At 37.9% G+C, this 27655-nt stretch overlaps 1 protein-coding gene across 3 annotated transcripts; it reads left to right on the forward strand.

Moving 5' to 3' along the window:
- On the forward strand, positions 1-27040 carry ikzf2 (IKAROS family zinc finger 2). 3 transcript variants are annotated; one of them, XM_026271452.1, is made up of 10 exons: positions 1-168; positions 256-336; positions 1726-1899; positions 4971-5019; positions 9616-9720; positions 14848-15042; positions 16946-17113; positions 21427-21564; positions 22217-22345; positions 23408-27040. In XM_026271452.1, exons 4-10 carry the CDS (start codon positions 4986-4988, stop codon positions 24133-24135), a joined length of 1497 nt encoding a protein of 498 aa, XP_026127237.1. In that variant the 5' UTR covers positions 1-168; positions 256-336; positions 1726-1899; positions 4971-4985; the 3' UTR covers positions 24136-27040. The 3 variants fall into 3 exon arrangements, with proteins under 3 accessions (XP_026127237.1, XP_026127236.1, XP_026127238.1); XM_026271451.1 differs by lacking the exons at positions 1-168; positions 256-336 and having other exon boundaries at positions 1042-1899; XM_026271453.1 differs by lacking the exons at positions 1-168; positions 256-336 and having other exon boundaries at positions 1047-1899; positions 14848-15030.
- The last annotated feature ends 615 nt before the right edge of the window (positions 27041-27655 follow it).

The raw sequence follows: 27655 nt of genomic DNA on the forward strand, positions 1-27655 counted from the left end.
GATCCGTTTCTCTGAGTCAGCCGGTCGCTGCTGTCCGTTCTGAAGATGGAGGAAGCAGGCGAAGGGAATCACTATTGCTGCGCGTCTATCGCACTGCAGCGGACACACAGTGTTTAGACGCTCTCTATCAGATCAGATGGACGAGTGGCACCCCGTCCACTGATAAAGGTGAGCTAAAACCTCCCCTGCGAATGTCAAGGTTTTCCTTTCTTTGTTTAAAGGGTTTATGCGTCTGTGTATTCTGTGTTTTGACAGGTCCAGGACGCGTCCGGATCAGGGTGCGAATTATGAGGGAGTTTGACCCCACCTATTTAAGGGTTGGAGCCCTCAAAACAGGTAAAAAAAAAAAAAAAAAAGTTGTGAGGTGTGTTTGTTCATTTAAAATGCAATTATACGTGCGTTTCTGCAGCATTTTTAAACATCGTTTCAGTAACCAAAAAGTTACATTACAAGTGCGTATGTTTCAAGTCAGAGTGCGCTTAATGTATGGCTCGCGAACAGAAATGAACCCGACCGCTAATTGAAGTAACCACAGCAACAGGTGATTTGTTTACGGTCCCGCGTAAAACTAATATTTCGTACAGTGTCCGGCGACTGTCAAAGTAGCCGATTCGTCGCTAAAAGTATGTGAATTGTTTAGAGTACATACATAGATACCTGGCCTAGATACAATAATAAGAGGGGAACGTCATGACCATTTTCCCGGTCGCAATTGTTGAGATTTCCAGTTTGAGTTTTAGCGCCTCTAGCGCACATACCTAGAGAGGCCTAATAGTAAACTAAATCTTAAAAAAGTTTTTTAATTATTTTATTTTCTCTCTCTACAATCTAAGTATCATATATATATATATATATATATATATATATATATATATATATATATATATATATATATATATATATATATATATATATATATATATATATTTGTGATTGGTAAATCTTTATTAACGTGAGTAATTCTGATAGTAGCCTAATAATTTTTGTTGGCGATCAAGTTGTTGCAATAGACTATAGTGCACTCTAATTTATAATCTAACTTTGTAGTTAACATAGACGTTTTAAAATGCCTTTTGGGAAAATAATTAGTTGCATACTTTTAAGACCCCCTCCCCCATTTTTTTAAATAATTGACAACCCGAACCTCTTATAATTCGCGCTTTTATCAACATTTATGGCTCTTGTTTGTAAATAAAGGAATGATTCATTGCCGCATTTATTGCGCATTACGAGAAGTCATGACGCCTCTGTCGAGAGCAGCTTTTAAACTGATGAGAATTAGCCTTCTGTCGAAGTATGTGTCACATGAATACTGATACACTGCGCTGCACACGAAGCATATAGAAAACACGCACACAGTCATCACACAACCTTTGTCGGAGTGTCAGACAGGTGGAAATATTGGGCTCTAAGCCTGTTGTAGGCAGTTCCCATCATTTCCTTATTTATGGCTTAATTCCCTTGGAACCGGTGGATCCAGTTGAGTATTCGCCCTAGCCTGCCAGCGATTCACCCAGGTGTTTAACAGGCACAAGTTTCACTTCACTATGTCAAAGCAGTTTCAGATCAGAGGAAGAAATCTAATAGTTGGAGGGAAAGCGCTTAGACGCGTGTGAAATGGAAAAGCTGACGGGCTTGCTCGGCGTAAAGGAAGTCACCAAAACATACAAACCCAAGCTTGCTTCCTAACTTTTTTCTTCTTCTTTTTTTTCGTTTTGGTGCAAGATCGTCCCCTGTTTGTGACCAATATGAACTCCAGTTGAACATGACAGTCATCAGAGGACTTCATCATCACAGAGACTGAAAAGCCTCTGTCATTGGAAATAATCGATTGTTTTTACGCAAGGATTTCTTTGGACACTTATTTGCGTTTTCACAGGGGGGAGACCAAACAAAAAGGTAAACGTTTCATTTTTATTATTAATACGTAGAGTATTGTGGTTCAATTAAAGTCCGGAAAGACGTTTTTTTTTCTAGCTATAATGCTTATAGTCAATTACCTTTTTTGCCATTGTGTATTAATACTGCCACATAGCCAAGGTGACACATGCATATAACATTAATATCCGTTTATGGGTCAATGATGGGACGCTATTTTTTCCCCGCATCTAATAACTTCATGAGCACTTCTGGAGTATACATACTTTAAAATTAACGTGTTTTCATTGTCCTAATTAAATTTATTTTGATATATATTTTTTAATCTTTATTCCTGTGGGGCTCGAAGTCAAACATATTTAGATAGTTCGGAAACTGTGAAAATAACACATAAATTCAAAAGTGTCATTACTGTTCTTGAAATTGCTGGTGTCTTAGCTTGGTAGTGTTTTAATAGTATTTATTTATGTATTATTGTTAAAAATAAGTAAATTTTGAGACCATTAATAAAAACAAAAACAAAAAAAGTAATATTATTATTTCAAAAAGTCAGTGTGGCATAACCAACATGCAGGAAGCCATTTTGTTTTCATACTACAACCATAAAACAGAGACCCCTGAAGACCCTCATGACTGTGCGATGATTTTTTTTTTTCTTCATATATTTTAAACTTTTTATGAATATATTTGGATTTGTTTGGGTCAAAAAGGTTAACCCTAAGAAAACGTCTCGATATTCCTCAGAAATTTTATATTTTCCTTATTTTGACTTGGAAGAATATAAGTTTAAGTTTTAAATGTTAGAAAGCATCAGTGAAAATAATGATAATGTAGAAAAGTATTTGAGAAGTTCTTACTTGATGGTTATACCACATGACAATTTTAGAGTCATAAAACTGAATTCTTCATAGAAAATAATATTTATTTCTTAATGTGTGAAACCAACATGAATCCAGAGAGAACACTTCTAAGAACAAAGTACATGTGGTTTGCATTCAATTTTTATGACTTTCGGACATCCTTATTCGTCATTGATCCATATTGGACATATGACTTCCATTAAATCTCAAAGGAGTTCAATTAGAATTGTATTTATTTTTTAAATAGGAAAGAGATATTTCTTGTATGTTGACTGTTCATATTGAGGAATTATTAGGGGCCGATAGTGTTATGCTGTAGTGCAGGATGAAGGCTGTGTGCCGTGATCATTGTGTATGCTGGGGCCCCTGGAGAAGCGCGGCGCCATACATTAAGGGCAACTTCACTCCTAATGCTTTGCATGACGTGCTGTTTGGATCTGCATTGAATTTGACGGCTAATTTATTCCTCTAATCTGGTTGTATTTCCATATCTAGGAACTGTCATTTGTGTCTCGTTTATTCCAGAAACTTTGATCTGGCTCAGAGTATCCATGTGTACTTTTGTGTGATGTCAGATCATTCCTCGTGATTTCTGGAATTTTAGGAAAGATGGTTTTTTTGTGTATTATGCGATTCCTGACTTTATGAGGGCTAATTGGGTAGCAAAAAATTACTGATTTATCCGTTTTTTAATGTTATGTGTGCAAGTTACAGTTAATAATGCTTTTAAGACCGTGGAGTTCCACAGATCATTACGTAAGAGTGCAGGGCAGGGAAATTATTTTATTATTCTATTAATCAAACAGATGTTTTTTGTCTTGTGCATTTGCTTAGATTTTTTTTTTTTTATCATCTGCGATGTAATGAAGCACGACAGTGAATATGTTTACGTAATATTAAGCTTTTTAATTGGGCTACTTGATATTAACTTAATAGGTTTAGAAATATAATGCTTCAGCCAAATTTGTTTGTACAGATACTAATATCAGTGCTCTATGTACTAAACCATAATTAGTTGTTAAACATTTTAAAGTTGTTTAAAATAAAAAGAAATATCAAATGTCTCTTTCCAAAACCTGACCCAGTGCTTGTAAATGCCCTACTCTCTGTCATAAGTGAGGTTCTGTAAAGACTATTTGGGTCTAGGTCAAGAGATTATATTTTTACACATGTACATGGAGCCATTTTTGCACTTTCTCGGTCTGAGCAAAACACAAGCAGCGTGCAGTAGATCTTATTTATAATACTGTCTTACTAAACGTCATGGAAATTCACATTTTATCTGTCATCACTAGTGAAAATAACATTCCTCCCAGTCCGTTCTAGAATATTAAACCAGTAAACGCTTGATGAATGCTGTGATCAGTTGTCATTGTAATATTTTAATTAACTTTTTTTTTTTTTGTAAATGATTATTTCATATGACTGTGCTCTAATATAAGCCTTAGATTTATTGTTTTAGTTTACTTCAATTAAAGCTGTGTAAGTTATGTTATATCATGGCGAAACATGTTTCCGTCCAGCAGTGAGGTTGGTTTGAAATGATTTGATGGACGATATACATCAGATGAGGCATTACTGATTTTCGCAGCTCACTTGCTCTGTCCAAGCATTTCATTTTAGACTTATATTACAATAGAAGGACCTGAAACTCTGAAAACATGGCAATTTTCACACTTTGCGTGCATCTTTTTTTTTTTTTTGCCTTACCAGGAAGTTGTCACTTCCCTAATACTTCACAAGACAATTTAGAAATGTTTTATATAAAATACATTAAACTTTTAGTTTGCATGGCACACAATAGACAGTAACAGACAGTTGAATTCAGTTCAGAAGAGCTCAAATTTGTAACAGAAAAGTGTAACATAGAGGAGTCGTACATGCGTGCATTTCTGCACAGCAGCTTGTTCGTGTTCCAGAGATACTGATTTGCTGATTTGGAAATTAAAAATTGACAAAAACTGTCGGCATTGAACACCTGGTGTTTGGACCTTGGTGTTGTATAATTTAAGAGGATTTTAAATGAGTAAAATCTAATTATTATATAATTTCATGGTCACTCATTACGTTTTAAAATACCTTCTTGTTCTCTACACTGAATTTCACTAGACGTGAAAATATTCACTGTAATCATTTAAAGAAACCTGTGCCAGTATTGTTTGTCAAATGCACATTTTTATTTCAGTCATACAGAATCATTCATCTAATTTATAACTCATCTCCATTTTACAGTTCTGCCCCCTGAATATGGACATGGAGGCGTCGAATGGCTATATTGCAAGTAAGTAAGGTTGTATGCATATTGCCGCATAAAAGCATGTTGAAAGGCATTTTTGAGGGGTTTTATGTTTGTCAAGTTCATTCAAAATGTATCTTTATGAATTATGTCTATTGCATGGATTTTGTTTTTTATTTGTTTATATGTTTCCTGAGTGTTGTTTACTGTGGAATTCTGTTATAGCCGAGACTTCTTATTGAAATAGAAATAGCACAGTATTTGTTTTACTGTAATCAATCAGAGCACATACAAACCTAAAATAGTCAAGCAGTTCCGCCATCACTGTGATTTTATCATGTCACCTGCTTCTCTCATGCTGGGTTTGTGTATAGCACACACTTCATTAGGTTTAGACTTTAGCGTATTGGTAATTGTCATTTTCCTCTGACTTCTGAAAATGAGCTTCATGTATTTGGATCGAGGTTTTTCAGGGAATGCTTTCGGGTTGGATAACCAGGTCATCTAAAAGCTTAACGTTTTGGCATTGTAGGCATAATTTGTTGCTTTATTTTGCATGTGTATTGATTTATTTTAGACACGCTATCTAAATCCAGCAGCACTGTGGGAGTTTTTCCGCGGCTATAAAAGCCAGTTCTGCTTTATGAATATGTACAGTAGTCAAGCACACGATCTGCCCCTAAGATCCCGTTCAAAAGCGAACTCTTGGCTCCTCTTGAGATTTGTTATCTGGACAGAGCTTCAGTACCAGGTGCGCAGTGGTACCATAAAGCCCGTTAACTCCCCTGGCAGATTCTCTAAGATGGAACATGCTGATAAAACGTCCCTCATCGAAAAATTCTTGCAGGTGTCTTGGAAAATGAAAAGTTTACGGTTTAACTTGGTTCCGTGCACTTTTAAAGGCTTTTTTCCCTTTATGATTGAATGCCGATCCACACCTTGTTTTTGAATAGCATTATCTTTAACTCTTTAGAGTAAAAGATAACAAAATGCTAATGACTTTAAACTGTGTCCCAGAAACTTCTTCGAAACGATATTTTGCTTATTTTCACATCATTTATTCCTTTCTTACTAAAACCACTTAGTGATAGTTTTCCAAATTTGGGAATACTTGAACAGCAGCTTGGTTTCTGTTCCCTAGAAAAAAAAGAGAGTCTTAAGTTTGTCCATCTCAGGTCACAGGCTAATACTTCAGCCTTTTGTACAGTAAACTGCTATTGATATGCTAATAAGACCTTGTCCCCTTCAGCTTGTCCTTTTAAAGAAGAGCAGTTCAGTAGTGGCAGGTGGTGAGGAGTGTGAGTGGGAATGTGTTTTGTGTTTGATGTGGAAGGATGGTTTGGAGGTGTGTGGACGGACAGGATAAACCTGATCCACGCTCGAACTTTAGCATCTACGACATGCCACAACCAATCACTCTCTTTCCTGGGAGAAGCGATCCTGTTAAAGACTCAGTTTTTTTTTTGTCTAGTATCGGCAGTCTGGCACAGAACCTGCCTCCAAGCTCCACGCCCAGTACTGGAATAGAGCCGACAGCAACCATGATGCACAAATCACTTCAATGTTCTATCAGCTATTGAGTTTAATGAGAACATTTGCATAGTAACCCAATCCTATGCATAACCAGCTCGATTTCAAACAGTTTCTGGGGAACTATGCAATGAGATTTAGCTTGTCTGTCTTCCTGCTGAACTTAAAGTCAACATTAAATCCAAATTAACCATATTTATATACATTATTTATCATATGATTCATGGGTGCATTATATATATATAATTTTTTTTTTTTTTAATCCAGTTTCACTGTAAAATCATTATAGAAGTCACACGTGTTGTGTTTCACATTGACTTTAACCCGTGGGCCACTATTGAAAACACCCCCAATTATTTTCCTCATCGATCCACAAAAAAAAAAAAAAAAAAGCCTATGGAACAGCCCATTCTGTAGGTTGCTGTTTGATTGGTATACACACAGCCTTAGCGAATGAGTGAACCGGGATCTGATTCTGACTCAGCAGTGGCACAGGCCAGACCTGTAGTCACTCCAGTAGTCTCCAAAGGGCCTACGGATTTTCAGCATGCATCACTACACGGGGGAAGATGGTAGCCTTATTAATATAAACCGTATGCTGTAGGCCGTCATTACAAGAGAGCTCTCGGCCCATCAACAATCATATGTGTGGGAATGTCAGTGTGATTTGTAGAACAAATTAAACAAAGTGGAATCATTGTAAAACTGTGAAAACCACATATTAATGTGCGTCAGAGATTGTTCATCTGATAGCAGAGCCAAGCACAGACTGCAAGACTGGGAAGCTAGACACAAAAAAAAAAAAAATAAGTATAATATACAGTAAGACTTTATTATAAATAAATGAATACTTTTATTCAGCAAGGATGCGTTAAATTGATCAAACGTGATCAAAAGTGAGTTATATTTCATATAAATTCTGTTCTTTTAAGCATTCTTTTTATCAGGGTTTCCACAAAAAAAATTATTAGGCAGTACATACAGCTGTTTTCAACATTGATAATAATAATACATGTTTCTTAAGCAGCAAATCAGCATAGTAGAATGATTTCTGAAGGCTCATGTGACACTGAAGACTAGCATAATTATCTTTAATTGTAATGATATTTAGCAGTATTACTGTTTATACTATATTTTTGACTGAAGATACTGCACATACTACATACTGTAAATTCATCTAAAGTCAAGTTTTAAAGACAAGCCGTAAGTCTTTACACACACACACACACACACACACACACATAGGGTAATAAACTTTAGTCAAGTATCATGCACTTGGCATTGGAAATGATGTTTATCATGGTCGGTTTAGATGTGGGATAAGAGAGCGGTTTCAGTCACTACTGTACAGTTTAGTTTATTCTCACAGATCTCTTTTCCTGAGAACCTTTCTCAGGCCGGGAGGCCATCAGACACAGCGCTCTGTTATGGAAAATCCTCCCCTCGGCCGTCACTCAAATCGGAGTGGCTGCTTGTTTCCCGTTGCCAAGGGACTGCCGGTTACCTGAGATTTCCCTCAACCCTGGCAGCGTAACCAGAGACGGGCTTTGGGATTGTGTCATTGGCTGCGTCTCCCTGAGTTGCTCTCTCTGTCAGAATTACAGTGTCTGTCTGCCAGCATGACAGCACAGATATCTGTCACCCCCATTTACTGATCCATTTACTTTAATAACAAACCAAAACTTTTATAGGGCATGAAAGATAAAATAGTTTGGGGATTGAGAAAGGACCTGTTGATTCACAAGAGCAACACAAGACAACGAATCATTAAAAATGTCATGATTACTGTTTTAAAGCCCTTTGGCAGACTGACTCTGCTACACAACAAACCTGTTTGAAGGAGGGACTGACTAGATTAAGTACATTGGTTAGAGATATAACAGCCAGCTTAACTGTGACATCCAAGGTACTTTCCAGTCATAAACGCGGAGTTCAAGGAATGATCTAAACCGCAATACCGCCCTTGGTGGCTGTGTGTGTATGCATAATGCAAGCGTTTAGAGCCGTCTAATGTCGTTGCCGTTGTATTGAGTGTTTGGCGCTGAAGGGGTCAGTGGGTAACGGGATCAGGGAGCAGGAATCGCTCCCCCTGAGTGGACGCGCTGAAGCCGTATTATTTCCCAAAGCCGGTGTGTGGCGGGTGCGGAGTGATGAGGAAATCCAATCTGAATCTTAAGGATGTGGCTGAAAGCTTAACAAGCTCTCCTCACATGAGATGATGGCACACCGTGTCTGTAAACTGAAGTGTTGAGCTGGTCACTGACCCTAGAGAAATTTCAGCTCTGGTAACAGAGACGGGTGCTATTAAAAGCAGTTAGTGTATACAGTACCTGAAAACCACTGGATACTGTATGTTGCTCTCCTTTACCAAGTTATCAACGAGTATTATGAAGGATCATGATATACATAAATGAATGTGTATTATTTATTTCATTCATTTAAACAGACCACAGCTTACCTGGAAATCATTGTTAATTTAGTAACTGTTAAATTATATAAATATTGTATATGCATTATAACATTAAGTCAGTATTTGTTACATTTTAGGTGGTATATTTGAGGTGTATAATAGAGTAAATAAAGAGTGTTAAGAAGCAGACTGCAGTAAGAAGTAGATTTAAACAGAACATCATTATTTAACTTCATCATTATTTTAGATGATATAGTACCAGATGTGTAAAAAAATAACATTATCTCATGAGTGATATACAGTATACAGTGACTAGTTGAACAGGTGTTACACTTCACATCTGTTGCTATGTTGTGTTGAACACTGTATTAACCAATCAGCATCTCCAGAACTGTAATAGAGTTTTGAACAGTACATACATTGCTGTAAAAATTATAATAACCAGTATTCGGTACAAAGTTTTACAGTTGAAAGTGTATTTGAGTAATAGATGACAGTAAGAAATAAATCTAGCCGAGTTTTTGTTGCCTTTATTCAGTTTCTTCTTTGACTGATTTTCTCGGAGTGCAGTAGTTATGAAAGGTATTCCTTGAACTGTCTGCTTGTATAGATCTGAGTTCAGAGCTTCATTTAGCCACAATAACTGGGCTGCCTGGAGCAAGGCGATGTCCTCATTGCACTTGTTTCTGTCTGTCTCCTAGGTAACGGCGACTGCTCTCCCAGGAAGGAGAACTCGAAAATGCTGGTGGACCTGTCGACCAGCACACCCAATGGCCAACGTTCCCAAAGTCCTGATTCCCCTGCTGGTAAGTAGGCCCGTCTACTAACAAGTCCACTCCCAGCAATACCTGTTCTCATTTGACTTTTTTTTAGATGTGCTGCATTGATTAGATTATCTTAAAGTGATAGTTCACCCAAAATAATGTTTCTATTATCATGTAGCCTACTTGCCCTCATGCACTTTCAGACAAAAGCATTACCTTAAGGTACAAAAGCAAAAAGGTATTGTTTAAATTTAAGGTAGTATGTACCATTTGTGGCATTTGTACCTTAGGGTACCACCCCAGCGATAGCTTTGTAGCTTTTTGAGTTATTCCGAACCTTTATGACTTTCTTTCTTTTCCTGTAATACAACATCTCATTACTGGAGCTTTTTAAGCTTAAAAAGGGATGCAAAATTTCATAAATGTAGGCCATATGACTGTATCGAAAGTCTTCCAAATCATATAATATCTTTAAGTGAGGAAAAGCATACAATTTCAGTCATTATTCAATGAAAACATCTCTCACAAGGCGACCTAAAGCAGAAGTAACAAACTCTGTTTTACAAGTGAATCATTCTTTTGACTCAGATTCTTAAATGAATAATTGTTTTGAATGATTTTTTCATTTTAATCAACTCAGTGACACATCGATCCTTTTGCAGCAGCTGTCATGTTAACAACTTACTAAGAAAGAAAGATTGTCAGTAAATGCTGAATTGGTCTGTTTTTACAAAGCTTTCATATAGCTTCAGAACATACATTTGTGATAGAGCACACAATACTTGCTTTTACATCCTTTTTTATAGCTTGAAATAAGAGAGCAAATGCTGACAGAATTGTCATTTTTGGCTAACTATCCCTTTAGCCTTAGAAAAAGAAGTACAGTATGTCACTTTCTATTGCAAAAGATCTGAAAAAGGAGAAATGAGTGAGCATCAGCTCGCAAGGGACAGAGGAAGGACCTTTATCTTGCAGTCTAAAAAATAGAAGTTGCAGCTTGATCTACGATATGATGGGATAGGCCCAGTCTGTGACATGTCCCTTCCTCAAAATCAACTGCAATACGATGGAGGGCTTGTCAGCATGAGCTTGCATATTGAGAAAAGGGAAGCGCTCGCCACTGAAAGATGGAGGTGCAGACCATGATCCCAGATGGAGATTGTTCTTCTAGATAATTTAATGGTCATGTTGCACAGGACGTTGAGAAACATGTTACTGGGTAAAGAGAAGTCTAATCTACACATTTGGTTTAGTTAACCCCATGCTTGCACTCGGACGCAGAGGGATGCGCAGATTCAACTATATCTCAATTCAACTCAACTCAGCAAAACTTTATTTATATAGCAAGATTGTTGACCAAGATGCTGTACAATCAATCAAATATCAGAAACATTAAGACCTAGGACAACATAAATTACAGTACAGAACAGAGCTAACATCGCACAATTATCTAAAGATGGGTTTTGAGTTTGGCTGTAAACTTATTCAGTGTAGATGCATTTCAAATAGAAACTTGTAGGCTGTTCAAAAGCAAAAGCAAAGACTTGGTCACCTCTTGATTTCAATGGTTTCGCTTTTGCTAAGACTCTGAGATGTAAAAAAATAAATAAAAAAAAATGGTTTTGACTACTGTACTTATCAAAATAGTACCCCAAAGTCTTCAATACGGATTTAACACAGGAAGACAAATGATTAAAGCCAGGGGAGCTAGCAAATTCTGATGATTCATAAACTATAATCTCAGTTTTGCCTTCATTAAGGTGAATAAAATATATGGACATCCAGGCCTTAACATCAGCTAGACAGGCCAGCAGAGCATCCAAACACTTGTTATTAGATTCCAGCGGCAGATAGATTAGGGTATCAACTGCATAAAAATGGAAGGAGACACCGTGTTTCCTAAAAATTGACCACAGGAGAGGCATGTACAAAGAGAACAAGGTTGGAGCGAGAATAGAGCCTTGAGGGACACCGCACACAAGGGGAGTTGTATCTTAAGTAAATTCACCAACAATAACAGAGAACCTTATATTTTAAATAGGATTGAAACCATTTGAGAGCATTACCCTGAATGCCCACCGGGTGCGCCAAAGGAGAAATCAAAACAGAGTGTTCAATTGTATCAAATGCCACCTTCAGATCTAACAGCACTAACACAGACGATCTGGCAACATCAAGAGTCTGGAAAATATCAATTAGAACTTTAACCAGTGCTGTTTCTGTAGAATGGTTTTTCTAAAACCCTGATTGGAACACTTAAAAATATTATTATTAAACAGAAAGCTCTGTAGTTATATATTCCATATATTTTCTCATAAAATAGAGATTTGAGACTGGCCTAAAATTCAGATCTAAATAAGGTTTTTTTAAGAAGTGGATGTACAGTAGCGTGCTTCATGTCATCTGGAACCATTGCCATTTCAAGGCAACTGTTCATAATCTTAAGAACAGTAGGCCTAAACACCTCAAAAATATGTTTTAGAAAATCAAGGAGGAAGAATGTCATAGGAAGATCCAGAGGGTTTAAGCTGGTTTACAGTATCTTGTAGAGCGGGCAGAGTTATAGGCTCAAACTGACTCAAGGTGCTGGTGAAGAGTGGAGGAACAGAGGGATCTTGACAAGGAAAGGGAATATCTAGCCTAATATGCCTTATCTTGTCCACAAAAAAATTAGGGATTTGTCACACAAAGTCAGAGACTCTATGCAGACATTATTTAAAGCCTTTTGCCAGAAGAAGAACTTCTGCAAAGGTGAAATTTTAATAGAAAGAGACTCGACACATTATTTATGCATCTGACTATGTCGGTTTACCCTGCTTTTGTCATGTGAGCCTGTTAGCCGCTGGCTCGGGTGTATATATCCTCAGCACTGAGTGCGTTTTGTTCTCATTCATCTTCTTTGATCAGTTGATGATGAGAATGCTAAAGGATTCTGTATGTTGTCCCGGCAACCATTTCAAGTTCACTCAGCTGCAGCCATCATAGACACTCCATAACGTGTATGCAGGAGCTGTTTTCTGAGGTCAGTAATTGACAGAATGGACACAGAAATTTAAAAAAACATACGTCTCGTCACATTAAGGTAACGGCGTTCGATTGTGATGTGTTGACAGGATTGCACTGCATTTGCTGTGGGTATAGAGCAAGTTTTTCTTTTGTGCACTAGGCTTGCCGCTGTTATTGCGAGTCATACGTGTTTTTTTGAAAGTGAAGATCTCTTGTGCAATATTAGGCAAGTACGCTTGCAATGCTTCGTTGGAAGTGCCAGCGGGTGAAGTGAGGGTTATCATTGTGGCACTGCTACACAGCACTTATCTTTCAAAAGCTATGTGAACCTGCATGTTATTGTGTGTAAATAGTTTCTAAACTGAGAGATTCAGACAGATGCTTGATATATCTGACAGTAATTTTATTCCGTGTATAGCTTAACTTATTTTATTATTATATATAGAATTTTCTAAACTGATTCAAATGGGATGGGGGTCTTTTTATTTGGCAACAGGGTGAGAATGTGTATTGGATGAGGGCTTTTCAGAATATGTTGGAAAATGTGCCATTTAAAAAAAAAATGTTTTAATTACCATTTTTTTATATATACCAATTATACCTAAATATTTTTTGAGTAATTAAGATTTACCTGTTATAATTAACATATATAGTTTGGAATAATTCAGATTTTTGAAATAAGTCTTTTATGCACACCAAGGCTGCATTTATTTGATCAAAAGTGCAGTAAAACTGTAATATTGTGATTTTTTTTTATAATTTAAATAAACTGTTTTCCTTTTTAATATATATTCCTTATAATTTCTTCCTTATATTTCTTTATTTATTATGTGATGGTAAAGATACATTTTCAGCAGCCATTACTCCAATCTTTAGCATCACATGTTCCTTCAGAAATCATAATATAATATAATATATAATATAATATAATATAATATAATATAATATAATATAATATAATATAATATAATATAATATAATATAATATAATATAATAAATGGATGAATAATGGAGTTTACCTCACACTCAGACTTTCCTTATTGAATTTTTTTTTTTTCTACATTCAATAAGTTAAGAACTTGAGTCACTGGCTGTTAGAACTACAAGTTGACAAAAAAAGGAGAAAATCCATAATGAGGTTGCACTAGGGAGCACATCGACAAATTTAGCCTTACTTACAGCATTCAAAAGTCAGTATAATCAGAAGAAGTGTAAAACTATGGGTAAAATGCCTTTGTAATTTTTACCAAGATTGCTTGAGGAAAAAAATGCTGTTCTGACAGATCACAAAGAATGTTTGCGAAAACACACATTTACCTCCTCAGGGAAAACTAGTCCCATCCGAATAGTGTTTATGAGTGAGATTTCTCTGTTATGAGTGTCTGCGAAGATTGGGAGCTGCTGACCTTTTTTTAGGGGGATCAGAGAGATTTCAGTCATACTCGCAGATTGTGACTCAAATCTAGTGAAGCACTTCGCCCGAGGGACAACACTCACACGGATGGGAAAGATGAAGGTGACTCAAAGCTTAGTCTCAGGCTCTCGCCCAGAGATTAAACTCACAGTAAAAATTACAAACAGGTTTGTCAGGATGGCGTAGAAAGCTGCCTGCTCTCTTTCCACCTGTCGTGAAACCTGGAGAGTGTGCGTGGTTGAGACGGAAAACTTGAGGGCCGGGCTGTCGCGTGTTTACGTGTCGCTATGTGTTTATACGTCCCTTTGCATGTCTATTTTTGTCACGCTCTGTGTGTCTGCACGTGTGGGGGTGGCCTCCCTGGAGGTGCTCAACAGCCTGCACGCTGCGATAAATGGAGAGGCCCGCTCAGTCCAGACCAAAGCGCTGGCCCACCTCCTCTACACCGTCTCCCACTGTCAGTCATGTAGAACTCCACCTGCCCACTGTTTGTCTCGCTACACTAGAGACTACAGCTGCGTCTTCTTCTTTTTTTGTCATCCCGATGCTGTTATTGTGTTCGAGGACAGATTTCTTGGTCACTGTGCTGTCATAGTAACCAGTGATTTCAAATGAGTCGCAATTCACACTTCAGTTCTTGATCATGTGTATGGAAACTACTGTAGCTCATGAAGTGGGCGATGAAGTCTGACTTTTGTGTTTTGTAGTGTGTGAAGACTCGTTTAAAAGCTTGACTGTTTTCTTACAGCACGCACAATCAAACAAGAGGAAGGTACTGAGGAGGAGACGGAGAGAAGGCCGGATGAGGCAGGACACAGCGGTGAAGAAGGCTCTGGATTGGAGGAGCCCATGATTGACAGCCCAAATAACTTACAAGATGCTGGGCCAGGAGCAGAAGTGCAGAATGAGACAGGGATAAGACTGCCAAATGGTAAATATAATGGTAAATATATGTATAATAAACTTTTTTTCCCCAGATATGCACATGCATACACACACACACACACACACACGTTTGTTTTTGTGAAAAGTGGGGACATCCCATAGGCGTAATGGTTTTTATAATGTAGAAACTGTATATTCTATAGCCCTTCACCAACCCTACCCCTAACCCTAACCCTCACAGGAAACTTTGTGCACTTTTACTTTCTCAAAAAAACCTCAACTCTGTATGATTTATAAGCGTTTTGAAAAATGGGGACATGGGTTATGTCCTCATAAGTCACCCTTTCTTTGTAATACCTGTGTCATACCCATGTCATTATACAAAGTTGTGTCCTGATATGTCACAAAACATGCCCACACACACACACATATATATATATAAAGCCTGGACATGGGAAATTAAATTGAATATATTTCTTCTAGGTTTGCTCTCATCTAAACATTTCTTCAGCTAAGTATTGGCATTTGTGAGAACTTGAGCAACTCAACATACATTATCATACTCATAAATGACAGAAAAGTTAAGGAAAAGTAATAGAATCAATCAAATGTGTGGTAACCCTAAGTAACATGAAAGTTGAAAAGAAAATATATCTTTGTTTATATTTATAAAAGATAAATATATTTGTATTTTATAAAAGAAAAATGTATGCAAATGTAAGGCACCATAATCGAACAATTCTAAATGCAAACGATTTGCCTTAATTTATTGTGACACTTCTCAAGTAAGTTTCGACAGAACTCATTTCACTGACTTCCCATTAAAATAGCAAAACCCTTTCGTGACCAAGGCTTGTCACTCATGCGTTCTTCCTTTTTCAGTGTTAAAAGGGTGTGGAGCGGGTAGCTGTTCTGTAAGAAGACAATAGTTAAGACTAGGAGTTATTCTCAGGGAAAACATCCCAGGAATCCTCCACAACCTGTTCCCAAGCCCAGGGCTGACGTTGATACTGCCAGACAGCACGCTAACAGTACATGGTCATATTTCACTGAGAAAACGTTTAACTAATTAAGCCACAGCAACATCCCAACGCTTAACTTGGGGTTAGAGAAACCGATGATGGAAATTTCTGTGTCCGTCAGATGAATGTTTTAGAGTCACAGGCTATATTTAGAGCAGGTGCTCACACAGCAGGCCTAATGCATGAGTAATCCAATTAATTCAACATAATTAGATTCATAATCAACAAAACCTAAAAATTGCATCCGATAGATTTCGAATAGTTATCCTAGTGCTCATCTGGTGGCAGTGGCAATGATGGAGTTCACATGATACATTTACGCAATACTATGTTTAAACATCAGCTATGTATTTGTATTTAAAATGTATTTGAAAAATGTACGGCAGGCTACATTTATTTGATCAAAAATACAGCGAAAACAATCATTTTGTGAAATATTATTACGCTTTAACACATGTTTTCTGTGTTAATATATTTAATATTTATTCCTGTGAGGTCAAAGCTGAATTTTCAGCAGTCATTGCTCAAGTATTTAGTTTCACATAATCCTTCAGACATCAAAATATACTTATTTGATGCTCCAGAAAATTCTTATTGTTTCAAAAGAGCAGAAATAGGAATATAAAATGGAAAATAAAAAAAAAGTGGCTTTACAGTCATGTTTGATCTATGTTACATACATCATTGTACATTGTACTGTATTTTTTCCACTGAAGTTTATATCAGAGGCACTTTCGAAAAGTCTTAATATTGCTTCATTTTATATTTTTATATTCAGTGTTTCATCCAACCTCGAGTGGAAACAGCAGTCCCTTCATGTGCTGTGTGGTGAACTGTCTATATAAAGGCAGCTACACTGAAAACACTGCAGTATTTATATGGTTTTTAACATTAGCATGTGTCTCTTGTTCGTGACTCTGTTCGTCCTCTGTCCATCAGGTGACCGGCCGTTCCAGTGTAACCAGTGTGGGGTTTCATTCACTCAAAAGGGCAACCTACTGAGGCACGTCAAACTCCACACGGGAGAGAAGCCCTTCAAATGCCCGTTCTGCAGCTACGCTTGCCGCCGCCGCGACGCCCTGACCGGACATCTGCGCACACACTCAGGTCAGGCTCTCACAACGCTATGCTGTTGCTATTAGAAGACACATCTATGGGGGGTAGTGCGGTATTAATGTGTGTCGTAGCCTACAAAATGATTGTGGTTCTGTGACCACAGCTGACATGCTCTGGAAAAACTGAGCAGAGCTGTTCTGTCCTGAGGGACGTGTTTAGAGAAGCCTAGCAAACACTGCGGTTAGGCCACCTAGGACATGCTGCTGTGTTGCCTGCAAGTCTTGCACTCCACCAAAGGAAATGCTCTCTGTCAACCAAAGGGAAGTGTCGCTTTGGTGAAGCATCACTCTCTAACCCACTTTCATATCAGCCCACCATCAGTTGTCTAGTCCTCATCGTTGAAGATCCGGGTCATATGATACCACTCAGGGACGGCTTGGTTTAAATGCACAGGGAGAGCAGGAGCGACCTATCACTCTCATCGTGTTTTGCTGCCTTTCTTTGTCTTTTGTCATTTCCTGTTTTGCAGCTCTAATTACAACGCTGGGATAGCGCCGTTTTTAGGCCAGGCAGCTGAAGTCTGTGGTGTCCTGTTTTTGTGGGCAGAATTTATGAAATAATTCTTAAGCTACATTCTGGTTTCACATATTCGCTGATGGTCGCGCGGTTTTTCTTAGGGCTGATGACCACCATGTGCTTTTGTTCACACAATTGACTGAATTTCTGTTTCTCATGACGCGGTATTAAAAATCGTTTGATTTGAAATATTTGAAACTAGCCCTTTGATCTTCAATTGTATATTAAACACACTCCTTTTGTTAAGACTTTCAAATATTTTTGTTTCATTTATTAAAAATACAGTCAAAAATTGGAAATATATTTTACAATTCACAATATCCGTAGTAAAATATAATTTATTAATGTGATGGCAAAGCTGAATTTTCAGCAGCCATTACCCCAGTCTTCAGTTTCACGTTAACTTTTTACAATTTGCTGATTTTGGTAGTTTGTAACACTATAAATGTCACTTTTGATCTATTTAATTTGTCATTACGGAAATGTTTTTTAATAAATATGAATACAGTTCACAAACTGAACACAAACTTTTTAATGGTAAATTGTACCTATGCATGAATTTCTTTACAAAACATTTAAATGTTAAACTTTTTTGATCACTAAGTGCTTCCATTCGACTTATTTCACAGCTTTGATGACTTTACTGTTATTTGATCGTAGTCACGATACAGAATGAGTAGGTGTATCCAGCCTAGTAGTATAGATTCTCTATAATTTAATAACTAACTATGCAAAATTTGTGGTGTGTGTGTGTGTTGTGGTCTATCATATTGATATCAAATGTCAGTGCAAGAACTTTACCACCAAAGCCTACGCACCAAACTACCTCAGTATATAAACGTTTGTGGCCAATGAGAGTCATTAACTCATTTGCACAAAGTTTTCTAAAGGCATTGTAAGGAGATGCCACAATAAAGCTTTGTTCTACCACAGTGTGAGACGTGTAGTTGTTGCTGGAGTCATTTTAAGGAGTAACCCAAGCAACAACATTGCCCAGGGCGGTCCCACCCTTTTTGCCACAAGTCCATCCCTTCTCCTCGATGACCCGTCCGCCTTCCCGCCAGCAACCTCAGTTGGAGCGGAATGCGAGTGACTTAGCAGGTCTGACGGCTTCTTGTGCAACGGGCGCAACATGAAAGGCCCTGTCCTCTCTGGCCCTTGGCAACAGAAGGATTGGTGGCAAACAGCCCAGGATAATTAAGAGGGAGTAAAAACGTGCAAAGCATTGGCTATCTGATCATTGATCAATGGCTGTCGCTGGAATCCATATGCATGCACGCAGACCACAAACGTGCAATAAAAGATGAAACTGAAACAGCATATGTTGCACCACAGTTTTAGGCGTGTGTCATAATGTTGGTGAGTTTGCATTGGATTGCTTTGGCTGTTTTTTGGCAGCTTAGTAAAATAAGAAACGTGAGGTGAGTGGCCCAACGTTTGATTCATGGAGAGGATGTTTTAAGCGGGGTGCGTGTTTAACTACCAGTTGAGTAAATCGAGCACTTTTGCTGATGCTCTACAATTGATAGGCATTTACTTGAAATGAAATGTCATCCTCATCTCACTGTTTCCTGTTTTCAACCCGAATGGATGCGGTTTAGAGGGCTTTAATGCAGCACTATGTGCATGAATTTGCATTTGAATAAGTGCTTAGACAGGGATTTTTTTTTTTTTTTCTGATTCGTCCATACTTTGCTACAGGAACTCATAGGGTTTTGAACAGCTGCTATTAATCGATGATACGGTTTCTTTCGCTCCGTATGAGTTTGCATCTTTCTCTTGGTCGCTTATTAATGTGAATGCCTGTCCTAGACTTTGCCGTTTGCAGGTGTTTTTGACAGTTCATTGAACCAAACAATTCAGTTCTCTTTTTTTCTCCATTTATAGTGTAGATTTGACGGTGTGGATGCACTATATCCTACGTATGTCTGATCCAAGCCATTTCTCATGTGCTGTCATGCACACACCTACATTTTTAAACCCTCGGGTTTATTAGAAATATTGAAAGTGTGACAAAAAATGTCACTTTCAGAGCTGTCTCATCAGGTGAAACTGTTTCCAATATAGTCACCCACTGACATATAAAGACCCCAAAACTATTGACGTATAGATGTCTGCCCTAGATCCCTTGATTACCTGGCATTCACACAATGAAGGAATTTAGTCATTCTCCACAGTTGATGGTATGAAAGTTCACATGAATGCCAAATAAACATGTATATTTATATTTTCATATGTATATTTATTTCATTCCAATATTATATATTATAATATTATAAACTGTTAATAATTTATGAATAAAATGTATTATATTAATTTTGGTAAATAATATTATATACTGTTATTGTAAAACAATATATAAATACAGTGTGGGTCATTTATATATAAAACATTATATATATATATATATATATATATATATATATATATATATATATATATATATATATATAAACATTGTATTTTTATTTTATAATATTTAAAAAAATCATAATATTTCAAATATATTTATTTAATATGAATATAATATTTAAAAAGCATAATATTTTTCTTTCTGAATAATATATACACACACACACACACACACACACACACACATATATATATATATATATATATATATATATATATATATATATATATATACCATAAAAAATGTTGACCAACTGAATTGGAGATTTCAGAGATCTAATGTATGAAACATTGTCTTCCAGGTGAAGCAAAGGCATTTTTTCTGTTGCTGTAATCCATCCTTTCCCACAGAAGTGACAGGGCCTCTGTTGTTTGACATGCGTTTTACATGCGAAAGGTCACTTCACAGCATCTCAGTCAGTTGCTGTCTCACTTTCACTGTTTGCTTCAGACTGAAAGCACTACAGTGCTTTGAAGAGGGTTACCGAAAAGTGTAGGGGGTATTTTTACAATTGGCACACTTTACAGGTAGTCCCACAGGCTTGCTAGTAACAGGTGTGAATTTTCATTATTTTCTCACGTGCAGTAAGAGACTAGCTAACTGAGTTCATATGACTCACTTCTCTAGGCTGTTTTGTTTCACTGCCGCGTTCTTTATGAATAATTCTGAAAGTCCCTTTTACCAGAGGATTGACCACAGAGCTGAAAGCAGCCCCTGTCTCAAATTCAATTAGGTTTTTAGCTGACATAACAGAACAGTGCAGACGTAATGGTGGGCTATGTTCCGATTTGATACCGATGAGTGAAAACTTGACAGATAAATGAATGACTCAAACTATTGATGAATGAAGCTCGGAATGAATCAAAGAAGAATCGTTCCATTAGCTACTGGAAAACTCACATCTGTTTCTGGAGGCTAAGCATCGTCCTCCTCCTACACTTCTCTACCCACGACGGAAGGACAAGATGCTTGTTCCTTTTGTATCTTTCTTTGGGAGGTTCTGTCCCGCATTATCGCCCTTGCACTGACCTAATCTTAGTGGAACTGACTGTGAATCACTTCACACCTTATCCGGCTGAGGAGAAACACTCACTCCATTTCTGTTTATTGTTCAAAGAGACTTTCCAAGTCATCACTCGCGGTGCCAATCACAGATTGATGACGATGAAACAACATCAAATACTACTACTATAGTACATAATTCTATGGAGCAACCCACCCCCTCCGTGTTGTAGTGGTTGCATCATCACAAAAATCTGGCTGTGCCCACTTTCTCGCTTACTCAGTTGGAGACTGAAACTCAATTGTGTGAGCGGTCTGAATGAGTTATTTTACATCTTAATACTTATTTTGCTACTCTTTGATGTCTTTTTAGTGGGCAAACCACACAAGTGTAACTACTGTGGGCGGAGCTACAAGCAGCGCACGTCATTGGAGGAGCACAAAGAACGGTGTCATAATTACTTGCAGAGCGTCGGCATGGACTCTGCCTCCAATCCTGGCCCGTATCCAGGTGAGTAGCTCATGACTTCATTGAGAATCTAAGATGACATATTTCCACCCCATTGATATAGTGTAATGCTGACTTATTGTGAAAACCTTGTTCCACAACGATGTTCCACAAGCTGGCCTGTTTCTTGGAAACAAAATAATAGTAATTACTAACATAGAATTGCTACACGTAACATGTGTGGGGTACTTTTTGTTTACACCAAGTGGTCAAGGTTTTGCTGGTTAGCATGGTTAGCCCCTGTGTTATCTAGTGTTATTTTGAAATCGTTACGGTGTTGCATGACACAACGGTGTTCCACAAGCTAGCATGTTTCTTGGAAACAAAATAAATATGAATTACCAACATCTAATGGCTGCTTTAAACCTTTCTGGGGTACATTTTGTTGACACCAAGGGGTTTTGCTGGTTAGCATGGTTAGCCTCTACTGGTAGTTTGGTCCGAACCACACCATCTGACAGCAAGAACATTTTTCTCTATTTAAACTCACTCAGACTAATTATTCTAGGTAAAATCAGCGTAGTCTTGACAGTTGCTGAGAATTTGCGGCTCAAAACAACATGGCCGCACAACATGGGAATGATAACGAATAGTTTTCTCCAGGTATTATGGACCACCTTTGTTGATATGCTGAATCATTTGATCATTTTCCCAGGGGAGGTACCAAAGGAGCAGAGGCAGCTGGAGGCTGCTGGGATGGTGGCTTTCGACCGGCCTCCTGTAATTGAAAGACTGCAGGGGAATGTGGGTAAACGGAAGAGCACCACGCCACAGAAGTTTGTGGGTAAGAGTCACCTCAGCAGTAAATGTGGTTGAATCTACTGTATGCAACATACTGATCTTCAAAGTTCTAGCAGTGCTAACAAACACAGGCAGGTCACATGGTGCAAAAACCTTTTTCAACCTCAAACATAAAGTCCTGGTATGTGCATAATGCAAAATGGACGTGCTGTCTGCGTTGTTATAAATCGGGTAACGGCACGTTCACGGCTGATTATTACTTTTCATTGCTTTATTGTAATTTCATAGATTACTTCGACAATAATCATTAAAGATGTACACAAAAAAAAGAGTACCTTCTACTTTTTGTAGGAGCAACAGTAACTGTGTCAGGCAAATAGGGCTGTGTTTTGTGAATTAGGCATAAGATATAATAGGTCTAGTTCAGAAAATATTATAAATAAAGATGATGGCTTATTTAAATACAGGACATCACTATTTCAGAGCATTTAGCACCTGGTTAAATTGGATTTCCACTGGTTGGGGAGTAACAAAACAGCAGGTTTTGGAGCTGAAATACCACATGCAACCGTTTAGTGAATGCTGAGTTTCCACATGAAGGAACAGAGAGCAGAACTACATTTCAAAAAATAAAGAGAGTTAATTTGTCATGGAACATTTCTTAAAAGAGATCAAATATATGCACAGTAGCACAACTTTATCAGATGCATTAAACATTATTGGAAATTAAACTCATTACATGCGTTGTAATGACAATATCTGCGGAAATCAAACTAAGTATTAAAGTGAAAGAGAGAGAGAGAGAGAAAAAGTTTGAGTAGGAGTTGTTTTTTTTTTCTTTTTGTGGTTTTTGCACACCTGTATCTTTGCCATTGCTTTTACTGACTACGCCAGAGCAGTTTACCGCATCCATATTATGCAGGGGTTAAATTTTCTCACTTCGGTCTCCAAACGGGGCTTTCCGTCATTAATGCAACAAAACCTACTAACAGTACTTTAAATGAACTTTTTACAGTAAATTGCGAGGTTAGTCTATTTTTTGATCAGAATGGAAAGTACTTTGGGGGCTGTTCTTAATGTATCTTTTATTGCATTGTCTGTTAAGGTGAGAAAATGGTGCGCTATGCATACCCCGAGCTGAGCTATGAGATGGGCCCTAAGTATGAGAAGGAAGCTGAGGTAATGCATGCCCAATTGATGGACCACTCCATTACCAATGCCATCAACTACTTGGGCGCCGATTCCTTGAGGTCTGTGGTCCATCACCCATCCCTCTCCATGGCCGAAGTGCTTCCTATGGTGAACCCGCTTTTCCATCCGATGTACCCTCTTGGGCCCCGCATGGACCGTCCCAGCAGTCGTGAACCTCCGTCTCTACCCCACCCGAATCAAGAGTTCCCGCACCCAACCAATGGCGCAATCTCCTTGGTCAGGCCCAAGAATCCTCAATCGGCCCGAGATGGGTCCCCGTGCAACAGCGGACAGGATTCAGCCGATTCGGCACGAAGCAGCCCCCGGGACAAGCTTGTCGGGGCCGGGTCCAGGACGAGATCCAGCCCGGGGTTTGCCCGGGCAGAGGAAGGCAGGGCGATTGATGCCGCCCGAATCGCCGCCAGGGACGCCGTCCGCGTCTTCGGTCGCGAAGGCCACGAGCTGAGGGTGTTCCAGTGTGAACACTGCCGCATCCTGTTCCTGGACCACGTCATGTACACCATCCACATGGGCTGCCACGGTTACAGAGACCCGCTCGAGTGCAACATATGTGGCCACTGCAGCAAAGATCGCTACGAGTTCTCCTCGCACATCGTCCGTGGAGAACACACCTTTCGTTAAGAATCCAACGCACTCTTGCAGTCAGTTTACTGCCGAAGCATTACGTGAGCACCAATCGGCAGATATATGAAGGTTTGGGTCCAATAGAAAGTTTTCATGTTGGAGCTGTTTGAAGATTTTTGTTCTGGGTGAGGGGATGAGTGTGTTTATGTTGTGAAAGTTTTTCGTTTTAAAGTTCTTTTCCATTTTTTTTCACCCACACACAGTTTATTGTTGCATATGTACTGAACCTTCCAACAGAGCAGCTATGTGTTATCTAAAGTTGTGAAGTTCTTTCTCTTTTTTTTGTAATCTGTATTACCTCGATGCATGCCGTCATTCTGTCTATGGACCTTGATCATATCACAAGTAAACCGAGCAACCAGAGGACCACTGCAGAACTAAACCGCTTAATTTTGCATACAAAAAAAAAGACTTTAATTCAGAGCTTCTTGCTGCTGTGGCTTCTCAGTGCCTTGCTAATGTTTCGAACAGCACGATTTTGCCTCTTATGGAGTGTTTTGTAACTTTTTAGCGTCTTTTTTCATTACTCGCTCCCTTTCGATGAAGTTCCGGGGCGTATGAGCTGAAGCTTCGATACTCGTGCTAATGTCCTCATGTCGGTGCTATTCTAGTTTCACAAAAGCAGTCCTGCAGGGTGGCACAAATCTTTCAGACACATTTTAATGAAGTGATGATGACAATCCCCATCGTGTCTTGTAGATTTTAACGGGAGACTTTTGCCATGCTAAGGACAGATGAGTTTTCCACGCTGTGTCTTGCTTCTGTTGCACACTTACAATCATCTCTTGCATTCTTATGCACTTCGCTGAAAACAGCACTGCATCATGCCTTGATAAACCTGTTTTTGCACTAATAGCTTGAGGCCTTGGGCAAAAATATGCTATTTCCATTCTATTGATAAAGCGAACAAAGGTCAGTGTGTAGTTTTAGCTAGTATATTGTCATCTGTGATTCAACAGGGAACAAGTCTGCTCCTATATTAACATGTTTTAACAGCAGGGTTGCCATGATTTGGATTGAAATCTGTGAATTTCATTCAGCCTTCGGACCAAATGCCTCATTATTAATGCCTCATTAAATCCAGCTTCTCTGACTGTCTTCAGTGTTAACTCAGAAATGTTTAGATTTTTTTTTTTTTGGCCCACACATGGACCTACAGTATGTGTTTTATGTTCAACTTTCTAAGAGCTATGATCTGAAATATGCACGTGCATGCACTGCATATGCATTTTTATTTAGACTCTGGTAAGCTAATGCATTTTATAATTTAAGTGATAATCATGCAGAATGACAATTGACTAAATAAAATCAACCTGGTAACAGAGCAAGGCAGATCTTTATAATAAAACAACAACTTTTATAGATGTTAAACGATTGCCATCAAAGATTTCATCACTAACCCGAACTGCACAAGAGCTGTAAAAGATAAAATGCGGTTTATTAATCAGACAATGTTTCGCCCCCTGAACAATTTTCCCATACTTGATGCAGAGACTTTTTTCAAATTGTTTTCAGGGCATTAAAATCAGTTATATGTAGACCGATTTGAATGTTCACGTAACCGTTCATTCTCCATTCCTGTTTCTCTTCCCTTCTTTCTTTTTTCTTTACTCAATGCTGATGGATATTTACATCGAGCATTCTGTAGCACAACCATAAATCCAGCTTTAATCAATGGATACAGCTTAAAGTGTACAACCGCAGCCTGCACGACGTTCAGAACCTCCCTTGCACATTTGTTGGGCTTTTATGTCGACGCTAAAAAGAGCCTTACATCACTATCAGACTTTGTTGTACCTATTGTTTTTTAAAGCTTTGCTTTTGCCTTTTCTGCTTTATAGAAAAACTCCAAAAAACTGTGAATATGCCCTTTAAACGTTATGAGGAAAAGGACTTAAAAGGCACAACAGCACTGATAGAAATGCATTCATATTGTTTGAACACATCATTTTATTGTTCGTTAAAATATAGCTTTGCCTCTTACACTTCCAAAAAATGTCACAAATCTCACACACATACCGCCTGCAACATTTTGAAGAATTTTATTTGTTCTTGTGAAGCATGAATACCTTTATGCATTTTTTTTTTTCTTTTTTTCGATTGGTGTCACATGCAGGCATGATATTGAATGTGCTCCACAATTCCAGGGCATTTTATAGAATTATTATCAATGCTTATTGTATTTTTTTTTTCTTTCCAAAAAAGGAACAAGGTGAAGGAAACATTGATGTAAGACTATGTTTACAACCCGAATGAACAAGAGCACATGAACAAAACCTGTTCTTACGACGAGTCCACACTTTTGGGAGTGGAGAGTACTTGAAATTACAAGAAAGGCACTCTAGAGTCAGGTTTCACTTTTTACGTTAAAGTGTATGGGACTGCTATTTTCTCATCTGTGTAAATATATATTTTTTTTGTGTGATAAAAGGTGTTTTTTTTAACTGTTCTTATTCACTGTGGACCTTACAAACAGTAAGACAAGGGTTTGCAGTGTATTTTTATATAAGTGAATAAATGTATGAATCATATACAGTATATTTTGGTAAACATGTTGAAAGGGGGTTATCTTTTGCTGTGTGTCGGTTCGCTTTTTGGGGTTTTCTCAGGTACAGTGTTGTCAAAAATCTTCTTAACAAGGCTTTTGTATGGAACTGTTGGAGAGATTTGAATAAATATTGAATTGTTTAGTTCTGTTTGACTTGAAATCCAAAGTCAAATATCCAAATAAATATATATTTTAAAGATAGAAATCTTATAAGCAAGACCAAGGTTTACTGTTGTAAAACTGTTTCTAAGGTTGACTTTTGTAACCTTGGCATCTTTAAGGAAAGTGTGTGTCGTTCTATGTTCGTTTTTTAAAGCATGGGCTTTTCTGCATTAAATACTGTCATCATATGAACCTGTTGCTGTCTGTTCCGCTCTTTTCCTTCTTATTTTCACACAGAACTGTTTTCACATGGTTGTGTGGTGTTTATATTGTTGCTTGTTTGAATCTCTCGATCTTGTACTGAGAATAGATACGTGGTCATATAGAATGAGGCCCCCTTTTTTTTGAAGGACTTGTGGTTTTAGTCAAAGGCCATCTCTTTTCTTTCCACTGCCCCTCTCTGGTTTGCAAATATGCTCAGCAGGCTGAGAAAGCGTATGTCGAAGTAAAACCAACAAACACGTGCAGTGTTAGAGAAAAAAAAAAAAAACAGCAAGAGATTGATAATGCTGTTACTGATAAAGACAGCAGTTATTATCTTAATTCGTATTAATAATCTTAAAAGCAATATACGCTACCAATAAAAGGTTTGGGGTCAGTAGAGATCTTAAAGGGTGCATAAAACCGATAAAAAAAATATATAAAAGATCTCATTTTCAAATAGCATACGTTTCTTCAGCACCAAATCAGCATATTAGAATGATTTATGATATAATCTCTATTATGTGACACTGAAGCCTGCAGTAGTTCAAATTTGGCAACCCCAAACTTCGAACTCCATAATGTACAATAAATACAATAAATAAT

Source organism: Carassius auratus, chromosome 9, assembly GCF_003368295.1.
Source record: "Carassius auratus strain Wakin chromosome 9, ASM336829v1, whole genome shotgun sequence".
Classification (NCBI taxonomy): domain Eukaryota; kingdom Metazoa; phylum Chordata; class Actinopteri; order Cypriniformes; family Cyprinidae; genus Carassius; species Carassius auratus.